Source organism: Sarcophilus harrisii, chromosome 2, assembly GCF_902635505.1.
Source record: "Sarcophilus harrisii chromosome 2, mSarHar1.11, whole genome shotgun sequence".
Taxonomy (NCBI): Eukaryota; Metazoa; Chordata; class Mammalia; order Dasyuromorphia; family Dasyuridae; genus Sarcophilus; species Sarcophilus harrisii.
Window position 1 is genome coordinate 453,959,545 of NC_045427.1, and position 14,050 is coordinate 453,973,594.

The 14,050-nt window shown below is 32.2% G+C and overlaps 1 protein-coding gene across 4 annotated transcripts in view; it reads right to left on the reverse strand.

Annotated features, from left to right (window-relative positions):
• KIAA0355 (KIAA0355 ortholog) overlaps window positions 1–14,050 on the reverse strand; it is a 136,825-nt gene that overhangs the window by 21,595 nt on the left and 101,180 nt on the right. For all 4 annotated transcript variants that reach the window (XM_003757178.4, XM_023494139.2, XM_031954362.1 and 1 more), the window contains exons 4-8: window positions 12,930–13,070; window positions 12,627–12,722; window positions 12,341–12,502; window positions 10,439–10,597; window positions 2,875–2,972 (exon numbers count right to left, since the gene is read on the reverse strand). In XM_003757178.4, the coding sequence (XP_003757226.1) occupies window positions 2,875–2,972; window positions 10,439–10,597; window positions 12,341–12,502; window positions 12,627–12,722; window positions 12,930–13,070 (656 nt within the window). The remainder of the gene's footprint in view (window positions 1–2,874; window positions 2,973–10,438; window positions 10,598–12,340; window positions 12,503–12,626; window positions 12,723–12,929; window positions 13,071–14,050) is intronic.

Here is a 14,050-nt window from a genome sequence, read left to right on the forward strand (position 1 = left end):
TTCCTTCTATTTCTACATTCCCCTTATGTTTTATCCTTCTAGAACAATTTTTTTGGATTATTTCTTGCATTATTGTGCCAAGACTCTTGGTTTAGGTCACAGCTTTTCTCTTCTTGATGTGTTGCCCAGATTAGTTGTTTTTCTTATATGATGTTTCACATTCTGTTCTATTTTTTTTATTCTTTAGAATCTGTTTTATTTCTTGGTATCTTGCAACTTCACTGGCTTCCCCTTGTCCAATTCCAATTTTCAAAGAATTATTTTCATCTTTGAGACTTTGAATCTTCTTTTATAGTTGGTTAACTTTTTTTTTCATAATCTTCTTGTTTTTCTTGTATGGTTTTTATTTTTTTATTTTTAGTTTTTTCTCAATGTCTTCTCACTTGATTCTTAAATTCTCTTTTGAGTTCTATAAATTCTCTCTGGTCAGGGAGCCAGCCATATAACATCACTCTTTGGGGTAGAAGCTTTTTTTTTTTTTTTTTTTTTTTTTTTTTTAAATTCAGTGTCCTCCTCTGAAGAGGAACCCTGGTCTTCTCTCTTCCCACAGTAAATTTCTATGATTGGGTTCTTTCTTTTTGTCACTTCATTTTATTTTATTTTATTTAATAATTAGAGATGTAAGCACCTCTAATTATAGAGTGAGGGGTTAGTATCTCTAGCTTCATGTCAACATTCCCTATCCTAAACCAAAAGTCCCACCCTCCAGCAAGTACCCACAGTTAGCAATATCCCTGCCCCATTCTCTCTGCACTCACCAGGTATTGGTTCCTTCTTGCCCCAAGCTTCCACTACAGCACAACTGGGCCTGGCATTCCTAATCAGATGAGATTCAATCAGTCTTCCTGGACTCAGATCCCTGACTCCTCAGCTCAAGCTATCTGGGAAATGAAAATGCACTCACTAGGTATTAGTTCCTTCTTGCTCCAGGCTTCCACTGCAGCACAACTGGGCCTGGCATTCCTAATCAGATGAGATTCACTCAGTCGTCCTGGACTCAGATCCCTGACTCCTCAGCTCAAGCTATCTGGGAGATGAAATTTCTGTGGCTCCTATTGAAGTTCCAGCCACTTCCAGGTAGCCCCAAGGGTTCTCTACTCAATGTTTTTGGGAGCTAGTCCAAGGTGTTTGCACTCAAGGGTTAATCCCCAGAACTTTCTTCAGATCTTCTTGGGCTGTACCAGAATGACCCCTGTTCTGCCCCAATTCTTCTTGGTTTTTCACCAGTCTATGTTCATCCTGAGGAACAAATTTGTTCCATTTAGGGGGTAGGAGAGAAATCTGGAGAAGTTGAAATTCACTCCATCTTCTCAGAATCCTCCCTAACTTTATATCTTTTAAAAAATGGTAACTTGGGGCAGCTAGTTGGCGCAGTGGATAGAGACCAGTCCTGAAGTCAGGAGAATATGAGTTCAAAACTGTCCTTAGACAGTTAACACTTCTTAGCTGTGAGACTCAGCAAGTCACTTAACCCCAATTGCCTCAGGAAAAAAAAGGCAACTTGTTTCCTCCATCATAACAGAAAAAATTAGAAATCATTTAAACATATAACAAATACATTAGCTAACTTCTACAAGATCAAAGAACAGAAGAACATTTAAAGACTTCTTGGCTTAAAACATTAAAAATTGATAGTCTGATTAAAATCTATAAACATAATTGGATTTTTACTAAATACTACCATATGATGACTATTCATTTAATCTATACTGTTTTAAAATCATCAGCAAGTTCAAGGAACAGAGACATGCTTTAAAAAAAACTGTCATAATGTACAGATCATAGAAATACATTGATCATTAATAGACAAAATTCTGCTTTACCAACAACAATCAATAGGGGAAGCATTTCCAAATATTATTTTATCCAACTTCATTTTTTTCTCCTATACACAAAATGGTAGTTAGGCAAGCAAATAAATCTTTCTCTCATAAGACAAAAATTAGTTATTCTTTTCAAAGTGAAGGTTGTAAGGTAAGCTTGCCGACTTTTCAATAAATTGGATGGTAGAACAACAAATTTTGAAGATTAAGAAACACAAATAGTTTAAGACAACATGGAGAACTTTTAAAATCTGGTGGGAATAAGTTAGCAAATATTATCATTTTAAAAATTAATTCAACCAAAAGGGATTTCTTTATTTTCTTTTTAGACTCCTTCCTGAAGAAATTTCTTGAGATGGGAAACTCTGGGGTACAGGAAAGATGACAACTTATTAGCAATCTTCAAACAGTCCTTAACATTACTGCCTTGTAAAGATTTCCTAGCATACACTTAAATTTCAATGAGAAAATTTCAAACCAGTTTAACATAATCTATATGAATGAGCTTCAGCTGATTTTCAGCATTAAAAATCCAAGGAAAAATTATCATTTGCATTGAGTAACTATTTAGCATCTCAAATGCTAACTTTTAAAAACATTTTTAAATTTTTTATTTATTTTTTTAAATGTTATGAAAAATTCTGTGCATTTCCAGTATACATGAACAAATGAAAGGAGAATTGGAATCATAATATAATAAAACAAGAGAAAGGGAATAATGGATCCTATGTTCTATCACTATTATAAACACACTAAAGGTGAGTTAGGACCCTGATGCTGTGCCCCTTAAATTGAAAAGCTGAAAACAATTTGAAATATTTGGATGAAAGGGATATAAAATTCTAACTATTCTGAAAGCCACAGAAAGTCCTTTGCAAACATTGTGGTACTGTGACTATATCCACATAATGTGGGGTGCCAACAAATCTGAATTTCCTATGCCTTATACTCATAGACAGTACGTAACAAAGGTGCTTACAGAATAACTATTTTGATGAGAACACAGAGAATTCTCCTAAAAATCAAGATATTAAATTATATGTAATTTTACCATGTTGATGGGACTTGAACCACAATTCTGGAACCTTCTAAACTAATCTGGGGAGCATAGGCTTCTTTATTTTCAATTTGTGCTGTATCAACCACCACCTATCAAAACAAAATGAAGATATTTATTTTCTAAGAAATGAAAGATATAATTCTAATTAATACTAAGAAGGGAAGGCTTAAACACCTGAAAAAGAAAATATTAGAGCTGTCACCATTCAAATCATCCAACAGGGCAGCAGCAGCAGCAGAGGGAGTTGTAGAGGTATGAAGAACTACTACAGTCTATTACCACTATCATATATTTTATTATAGCACAGTATTCATTCACAAAGCATTGTTCACACATTATCTCATTTATTAGTCATGAAAACCTGTGAACCCTAGAAGAAAACTCTGATACTTATAAACTATGTTGGGAAACTTTCTTTGCTAAAGAGTAACAACAGCAGAGACAATAACTCTAGGCATTAATTAATTAATTAATTTAACTAATTTTTTTCTGCCAAGCTTCTTTTAAACTGGAAAAGTTGCACAATAAAAATTCTGATTTGTTAAGTTAACAAAACAGAGAATACATAAGATTATAAACACAACAAATACATGTTTTAAAAACATCTGCTTTAAAGGAAGATACATAAATGATAGATGATTGAGGCAATTAACTATAGTTAATGAGACAATTCAGAAACAGGACCTGTTAACTGTAGCAAATATTTATCAATTGGAAAAATAAAAAAGTTGAAAGGGAGTATCTGTGAGAACAGTATAAAAAGTACAGGATGCTTCTTCAGGTACATATTGCAAAGGTCTTACTGATTCTAGGCACTCTATCACTTATTGTGCAACCAGATGTTCATTGAGAAATGCAGGAAGGGAAGAAATCCTTCCTCTTTTCCAAAAGCAATAATTTCTTGACTTGCTTTAATGATAATTTCATAAAATTTAGAGGAACCAATAAAAAGAAATACTATTCTGGATCAGATTTTCACTAAAAGGATAAACTAATTATTATGGGTCAAGATTTTGGGAGGCTTGGGCGGAAGTGACACCTAAATCTTAGAATGTGTGATATAAGAGAAAAAAGAGAGTAATAGTCTGACATATACCTCAGATGTAGAGAGAACATATTTCAAAACATTCAGAGAAATAAAAAATGAAGAACCGAGAAGAAAAAAATTCTATAGAAGTCCACACAAGTGGGATGGGATGAAAAGTTCTAAGAATGACTCCCTCCCCAAACCCCTTGCTGTTAGGTAAACTTTTATTTTTATTTTTAAAATATTTTATTAGTTTTGCAAAGATAGTTTTCAATATTTGTTTTTGTGAGACTTTGTGTTCCAAATTATTCTCCAGCTATCCCTTACCTCTCCCCTCTCCCCTTCCCAAACCAGCAAGTAATCTGATATAAGTTAAAATTGTGCAATTCTCTAAGAACAACATTTTGAAGAGCACAAAGAAATAAAATTGACAAAGAAAAAGAAGAGTTGCCTTAAAAGTACAATATGTATTAAAGGAGAAATCCCTACCCAAATTTAAAAAAAATATATGTAAAGAAATTGGAGAAGGTGAAAAAGAATGAACAGAAATGAAAGGCCCAATTCTATAGTGTCAGAAATGCAAAAGATTAATTACAAAAGACTAAAGTTTAGAACAGCAAGCTAAAGATGGTAACAAGAGGATTCTGTTATTTTAAAATTATATTGAGATGGAAAAGCAAGTCAAAGAGGGGATAAAATCACAGCTCAGTGTGGACTGGATACTAATTAGAATAAAAAGATAGGCTTTTATTTTGTTTGTTTACATAAATTTAAATATTTAATTACTGAAAATTGCAATGTACTTTATTAGTCGTCTAACACATACTAACATGTGCTACAAATATAGCTTTCTTAAATGTCACAAAGCATCTGAAAAAGTCTTTTAGAGAAACTGGAGGGAGGGATGTGGACTAGCCAACACAACAAAAAGAAGGTTTGGAAACTATTTGAATGACCAGGACCAAAAAGAAGTCCCTAATATTCCAGCAACAATTTAGAATGTCTTGCTGAAAAGGTCCCCATGAGCTGTGCTTGATAATTTAACATTTTTGTCAATGACATCAAATCAGTCATCAAATTAGATTATGATACAAAGTTATGAGAGCCACAGGATAACAGTTACCTTCGATTCAAGAAGCTTTTGGTAGGCACTTGGGAGGGATCAGATAAGATAATAAAAATAAACAGAGTATTTTATTGGAGCTCAAAAGATCAACTTCACAAGTTCAAGATCTGGAGATAGCACTTCATCTAAAAAAGGTCTAAGAATGTTAGACAACTGCAAGTTCAATATACATAAACAGTATAGTATAATACTAAGAAAGTTAAAGCAATCTCAGGCTACATTGAAAAACTTATCTAGGATTAGAGATGAAAGGCAGTATTCTGCTCTGGTAAAACATCATGGGGTTGCGTCTAAGGCACTTCAGTTTTTGGATACTCCATTTAGTGTCCAGAGAAAGGCCAAACTGGGACGGAGAAAGGCTATGTGTTCATATTATATGAGTCCTAGTTTAAAGAACTGGTGACAACATGGAGAAGACAATAGACACAAAAGATGTGTTCAAAAATTTAGACTTTTCACATGAAAAATTGGTTAAGGTTTTGCTCCAAAGAAAAGAGCTGGAAGCAATGGGTGGAAGTAATCTTGGTGAAAGGAAAATTTTCCCCAAAATTAGAACAGAACAGAACAAAAAGAAAATGTGCCATCCCAAGAGGCAGTGGGTTTTACCTCACTAGAGGTCTTTTAGCCAAGGATAATAACTAGTTGAGGGGCATGTGGTAAAGAGGACCCTTGGTCAAATACAGATTAGAGAAGATAGTCACTGAAGTACATGTAACTGTGAAATTCTATGGAAAAAAAAAATTCTACTATGACATTTCCTTACTTAAAAAATTGTGAAAAATTATTAGAGATGTAGAACAAATGCAATTAAATCAATTTATTGATCAAAAATACTGGTCAATTCATTTCTGACTTCTTTTCCAACTCAGAAGTAACACAATGCCAAAATTCACCATGCTTTCATTAACTGTCATAATCTAACTCATCAAATTTACTCTATTTGAAAAGTCGTCTATTGTCCAAAAAAAGATATACTACTACTGCCATAATTTTAATCCAGGGGAAAAAATAAGAATCTAAGAATTCTGTAAGGTACTTTGAACCCTAATATTTAGAAAACTCATCAAATTTCAGGTACTACTGTCTTTCTTTAAGTCTTTTTTTATCACCTTGCTTGCCTTCTCAGTTGGAGGAAGAGAAGGTGGGTGAGAAGAAAAGAATTTCCAACTCAAAATTTAAAAAGAAAAGAATGCCAAAAACAAATAATGATTAAAAAAAAAAAAAAAAGAACAATCACTAAGTCTTCTTTTCTTCCCCATCTAAAGTGTTTGCTCCCTTCCCACAAATATCATGCAGCACTTTAGGAAGAACTTTCCTTTACAATGACCATATTTACCCTCTCCTCCACAATGGACTGACAGAAAGTTTAACAGGAGGGTTGGTGTTAAACCAAACATCTTTGTGTCTTTCACACCTAGCACAAATGGCCTGCAGAGAGTTAAGTCCTTACTTATTGGTGGGTTGAATTGATTGAATAGGATTGAAGTGAATATTGGTTGAATTGGACAAAAGTGATATCCTGGGTTTATAACTTAAAAGAACACAAAACAAATTTTTTAAAGCATTTTCTGTGGCTCCAATAGAATACTATGCAATGATATTCAAATTATTACAGTATTCAAAGCAGTTGGAGGCACATTGGAAAATGTCATTAATTTAACTTCACTAATTTTTTATCTGCAATGACACTAGCATACTGAGCTTAAGTTTTACATTATTTGTGAAGAAAATGGTATTAAGTGCAAATAAGAAAAGCATTCTTAAAAAGAAAGGCTAACAGATTGTTCAAATCCCTCTTTGGTATTAGCATCCCCAAATTTTTAAATCTCTAATATATCCATTCAATCAACAAATATATAAGCGTTTATATTAAGTACTAGAACTAAAAATATTTCAAGTGATAGTTCCTGTCCTAAATAAAATTACATACTAGCAAGCTCCAAAAATCTTTTTATAATGACTGAGGAAAAAAGGGTCATTTTTTTTTTGTATGTATAAAGTACTTATTAAATGCTTGTTACATCAAATAATGATTTAGCTACCCTACCATAAGCAACTTTACTATGGGCACTTGAAAACAGTAAAGAAACAATTCTGAAAGTATTCAGCTGTTCAAACTTCACTCAATCAAGGTTGTAGTGTAACTGATACTTCAATCTATAGTATATTATATTTTTATTACAAAATTTAAAATAAAAACTGTTGATGCTTTCAAATGACTCCTTCCTTGCCTCCAACGTCCCTGGAAACAAATCACTTTGCACATCTTTGTCCTATATGTCACAAAGCTTTTATGCACTGACGAAAATTTACACTCATCACTCACAATTTTTATAACTTTATTACACACACACACACACACACACACACACACACACACACACACACACCATCTCAAACCACTGTCCAAAGATAACCCATTTGGAATAATTTACAAAATCACCAGTATAACACCTGTCAGATTGGCTAGAATGACAGGGAAAGATAATGCAGAATGTTGGAGGGGATGTGGGAAAACTGGGACACTGATACATTTTTGGTGGAATTGTGAATACATCCAGCCATTCTAGAGAGCAATTTGGAACTATGTTCAAAAAGTTATCAGACTGTGCATACCCTTTGATCCAGCAGTGTTACTACGGGGCTTATATCCCAAAGAGATCTTAAAGAAGGAAAAGGGACCTGTATGTGCAAAAATGTTTGTGGCAGCCCTCTTTGTAGTGACCAGAAACTGGAAACTGAGTGGATGCCCATCAACTGGAGAATGGCTGAATAAATGGTGGTATATGAATATAATGGAATATTATTGCTCTGTAAGAAATGACCCACAGGAAGATTTCAGAAAGGCCTGGAGAGACTTACATGAACTGATGCTGAGTGAAATGATCAGGATCAGAAGATCATTATATACCTCAACAACAATACTATATGATGGTCAATTTTGATGGACGTAGCTCTCTTCAACAATGAGATGAACCAAATCAGTTCCAATAGAGCAGTAATGAATTGAACCAGATACACCCAGCAAAAGAACTCTGGCAAATGAGTATGAACCACTATACAGAATTCCCAATTCCTCTATTTTTGTCCGCCTGCATTTTTGATTTTGTTCACAGGTTAATTGCACACTATTTCAAAGTCCGATTCTTTTTGTACAGCAAAATAATTTTATGGACATGCATACACATATTGTATTTAACTTATACTTTAAAATATTTAACATATATTGGTCAACCTGCTCAATGCCAAAAAATTACCCATGCATATATTTTGTAAATAAAAAGCAAAAAAAAAAAAAAAAAAAAAAAAAAAAAAAAAAAAAAAAAAAAAAATCACTATATATGACCACAAAGCACCTTCAACCATCAACATAAAGCACAGTATAAGTATAGTTTATTCAGTGTTTTAACTTACCACATTGTCAGTTACATAGTAGTTGCTTAACAACTGCCTTTTCATTCACTAATTTATCATTTATAAAACCATAATATAATAACATTTATATTTGTAGGCACAACATAAACAAATAATGTCACATGCTAAGTGTTTGGCTTAAAACTTCAAATGCAAATTTCCTAATTCAAAATTTAGATAATTTTGGAAGAGAAGGAAAGAATAAACAGCAAAAATTTCAGTTTCTGAACATTTCTTATGTTCAGCCTTTTATCATCAAGTCTTTTATTAAATGTTTAATATTATTTTCTGTTTTAATGACCATCAACATGGAAGTTTAACTAAAACTATCACATCACTTATAAATGAAAAAGATCTTTTTAAAAGCAATAAAACAAAAGGTATAAAATTGCTTATCTTCTCATGATTTAGAAATCCAACCTCTTAAAATCATAAATATAAAATGTATTTAAACACATTTCTCCACCCAGTTTTGTGGGTCCTTGGGAAATGGCTTCCTGTACCATGAACAACTATTGTTCATGCTGTACAGGTGTTTCCTCTTTATCCCTACCCATTGAATAATAATCTTAAAAACATGATATGTTATCACAGAAAATCTCATATGTGAAGAATATAATATTTCAGTCTGTATGCATGTTATGCTAATTAAGCAATATTAACATTTTTTTGGGTAGAACTCACCTTTTCCATTAACATTAAGAGGTTTTTCTTTCTCCTAATTTTCACAATTCTTATGTAAACAAATTCACAGTTGTAATTTGGATTTCATTATTCCCTCCTTATTTAAAGTGGTTTTTAGAAATCTATATTAATCTTTAATAATAAACTTATTTAATAATTTAGTTGGAATTTATATTTTATTAATATTTTTTAAAGAAGCGACTACCTATATTGTGAAGCAGATTAAAAAAAAAAAAAGCTTGACTTCTTAGGGGTATACATAAAACAGGTAATTGTTTTCAATAACAAGATAGGAAAAGTTTGCTTTCCAAGTACAAAAAAGGATAATGGAAAAGATACAAGGAACAGTCAAAAGAAGTAAGTTTGAGCCCTGGAGCTACACTAAATAACTTGAGGACAAGGACTGTTTTTGTTCAGCACAGTGATGACATAAAGTAACAGCTTAATAAACAGTTTGTTGATTAATTGACTTAACTTCTCTGAAACTCAGCTTCTTCATCTGAAAAATGGGGGAAATGCTGGCAACATTTGTATCATAGATAATGAAGAAAATATTTTGTAAACCTTGAAGTACTATGCAATTGTAAGTTGTTTCTTATTGTCATCATTAGTAATAATAACCTGGGCAGCTAAACAGCACAGTGGTCAAGTGCTAGGTCTGTAATCAAGAATACTCATCTTGAGTTTGAATGTGGCTTCAGATACTTACAAGCTATGTGACTTCAGGCAAATCATTTAACTCTGTCTGCCTCAATTTTCTCATCTGTAAAATGTGTTGGCAAAGGCAATAGCAAACCACTCCAGTAATCTTTGTCAAAACACCCCAAATGGGTACATAAAAAGCTGAACAAAAATGACTCAACAACAAAACAAATAATAACAATAATTGCAATGTACTTGTAATTCCTCTGGCTCCATGAAGCTCTCTGGAAATGAACTTAAAATCCTTCCAAAATTTGAGAAAATTAATAAGAACTGAACTTAGAGACTGATGTAAATTTGCAAATTCAAGATATTTTTAGTATTAGCTAATTCATACACAGAAAAAAAACCTATATATAAAAATCCATCTTTTCTTTTCAGTACACTTTAACATCTATTTGAAATTCTTTAAATTGTGATAGTTTGTTTTTGAAATCAGGACATAAGATATGTGTGTACATATATATTCATATAGTAATTGACTGAGACGAGAGGGATCTCAGAGATATTCTAGTACAACTCTTTCATTTTACATATGCAGTAAATGAGGTTCTGAGAAGTTAAATGACTCAAGGTCATATTTTGTGACCACATTTACTTACCAGTCCAGCCTGGCCAAACAGTAACTGTACAGCGGTCTTACAGGCACCTCGCCAAGTAGAAGGGCAAACCTGGTTCAACACTTCAGTTACAGGAGAATCATCCCTTGCTGTAATTCCATTATGACAGCCTGCTTCTTTAATCAGTTGTAACATTGTGTGCTAAATATTGATAGGAAGAAAAAAAATCACAATACATAAAACAAAAACTGTTATGAATGAAAATTTGCAGAAAGGTATTTTTGCATTTACTTGTACAATCATTATTAGGAGCAAGTTTTATGTTTTTAATTTTTTAAGGAAGACATAATCAATTGATCATTATTCTATTCAATTATTTATATAGATCCATTGGATATTTTTACATTGTGTAAGCCATCTAAATCACCGACTTAACAACCCTCACTTTATTGAGATACTTTAAAATTCTTAATTTTTACTAAAAAGGGAAATTAAATTTCTTGGGAAACATGAAAGACAATCTTTTAGATGATACCTAGATTTGTCTTTCCTTTTATAAGTCAGCAACATTTAAGGAGTTATAGATTTATTAGTTGTTTTTTTTTTTTTAAAGATTATAACCATATGAGTTTCTTGGGTTCCTTTTTCCTACCCTCTTGCCACTCACCCCAAACCTAAAACTTCATTTCTTAATAAAGTCCTTCTCTGATAGGTTGGTCCTTGAATGATAGATAGAAATTCTACTATATAATCTCAGTCTGAAGACTTTTCAACTTGATAGAATCTGCCAGAATTTATATTCCACCAGAAAAGCCTGCAAGAATCCAAACTTACCTCCAAATTCTGATGAGACAATTAAAGGAAGACTTAAATGGAAGTTTATAATGAGTGTTATGTTAAATTTGTGAAGTTATTAAAATGTTATGTATTTTCAAAAAATTTTTACTAACACATTTTATTTTTACTTTCTAAACATTTTGAGATAATCTATATCCTATGAGAGCTCTGTTGTAATGAAAGAAAACAATTATAGCCCTCCCCCTAATCTATTTTTAAGTGTTTTCTAATTTACAGAAATCTATTTCTCTCCCTTCCATCTCAACTCTATTGAATAGGAAGATAAAGAAAAAGAAATTTATTCTAAGAAATATATAGAATTAAGCAAAACAAATTCTCTGATTAGTTGTACACAAAATACATATTCATATGTTTCATTCTGACTCCTAAATCCAGAATTTCTCTAAATCTATCACTTTTCACAAACTGACAGTATGTTTTATCACCAGTCCTCTGGAATAATGGACAATCACTACATCAATTACAGGTTTTTAAAGTTATTTGTCATAAAGCTGTTATTGTATAAATTGTCTTCTTGGTTTGGCTCATTTCATTTTAACCACTAAAAGTCTTCCCAATTATTAATTTCTATATTATTATAATAGTAATAAATTGTCCTTTTGGTTCTGACCACATAACTCTGCAAGTCTTTCCATGTCTCTTTGAAATAATCAATTTCCTCTTTTCTTGTAGCACAATAGAATTCCATCACATTAATACAGAAAAATTTATTAAGTCACTTCTGAATTACTCATCATCCTGTTAATTTCTAGTTTTTTGCCACTACAAAGAGTTGCTACACATGTTTTTGTACATATAGGATATTTCCTTTTTTTTCTTTTTTTTGGGGGGGACTCTTTCTGGTTATAAACCTAGTAGTAGCAGAGCTAGGTAACAGAGAATACTTATATTTGTTATTTTTATATTTACTAATGACATTTATTTTAGTGTTAAGACATCAATAAAATATAAATATGCTTAGTGAAACCTGAACTTCCTTCTCATATTTTTTGTTTTTTGAACCTCTATTCATTTCTTGAACAAAAATCCCTATCAATTATATTTTAAAACTTATGTTTAAGCTATTTGAATATAAATTAAAATTACCGTTTTTAATTTCAGGTTGTCAGCTGCAGATTCATTAAAAGATATCCCTCTCAAAAATTGTGATCCTATCTGGACAGGGACTGTTGGGAGCTCACACTGGATTGGCTGTGGTGGAGTCTGTCTCCGCCCTGTCTGCTGGGCTTCAGCTTCACTGCAGCAACCCTTCAAACAGATATCAAACAATGAGGAGAGACAGTCAATACAATAGAGATCAGGTCAGATGTCATGGTCAACAGTAACTTATTCATGTCAAAATTAAGAAGTTACATAAAGAAAAAATGGTTACCTGCAAACTTGCTTCAATTGCTTTTGGATTCAAATGGAAACCAGCTTTCATTGCATATTCACAGTGGCCTAAACTCTCCAGAGCTATTTTATATGCCTAAAAAAAAAGAGATTTTCCCCCCCATGTATCATGATTTGATAGCAGATTACAATGATACAACAAAGTTTAATAAAATATATTAGTAGATATATATGAATAAATTTGAGCTATATCCCATTACAATTTCAAATTAAAACAATTCAACTAGCTATAAAGGATATCTTCATCATTTTAAGTCCTCAAAAAAGAAAACAAACAACTTACTTGCAAAGCACTATCAATTTTCATGTTCAGTTCTTTAAGCTGGTGTTCAGGGATTGCCACACTCTGTGAACAGAAGAGCTGTTGAACTTCAATTCCAGCCAAGCAGCCATCACAGCCTCTCTCTCTCAGTCTAGATGTTGCCTAAAACAAAAACAAGTGGTAAGTAAAATGTGGTTTGTGTAATTACCAATAGAGTGACTACTGAAATGCTAGTTTTTTATGTAAAGGTAGGCACTGCTTATGTAAGGAATCTTTCCTGCTCTGCTTTAGAGAGACAATATAGGATTATGCAATAAGCAAATGGGTATCAGTTAGGTTCTCCTGCACAGTAACATAACATTCTAATCATCCTACCACAGAAACGGGAAAGAATGTATAGTAAGGAAAAAATAGCTTTCAGATCTAGATCTTCATCAAAAGTTAACTTCCATTTCGTTAAGAATCAGTGACAGTTTAAAAATTCACTCATAATCTGGAGACTCCATAAGTGTAACTAGGAATTATACAAACTGAAATTAGTTTATTTTTAGTAACTTGGTGATCTAAACAATTTCATGAATATCAATAATTTAGTGATCTCAAACTGTAACTGTTGCTGGAAATCATAAAATAATATTTTAAAATTTAGTGTGGAGATGAAATAAACAGCTTTTTTTGGTAAGATTTTTTTTAATAAATTCATTTATTTTTAAAACATTATGAATCATGTTGGGAAGAGAAGTATCAGAACAAAAGGGAAAAATCATAGGAGAGGGGGAAAAAAACAGAAAAAAGAAGTGAACACAGCACGTGTTGATTTACATTCAATCTCCATTATTTTTTTTCCTAGATGCAAATGGCATTTTCTGTCCAAAGTCTATTGGGATTGCTTTGGAGTATAAGCAGCTTTAATAAAAAAAAAAAAAATTCTGTTAAAAGATATTGACTCTGAATTCTAAACTCAGAACAGAATATTCAAAGAAATTAATTACTATTGAGCATAAGTGTAATCATACAAGTTAGGGAGACCTAAAGATCCTTTGTATAGAAATGTTTATATAGAAGTCAAAGAAGGTGGTCTTACAGCATGGACCTAAAGGAAGACAACAACATTGCAAAGGTTTAGTACTTTCCTTTTACAA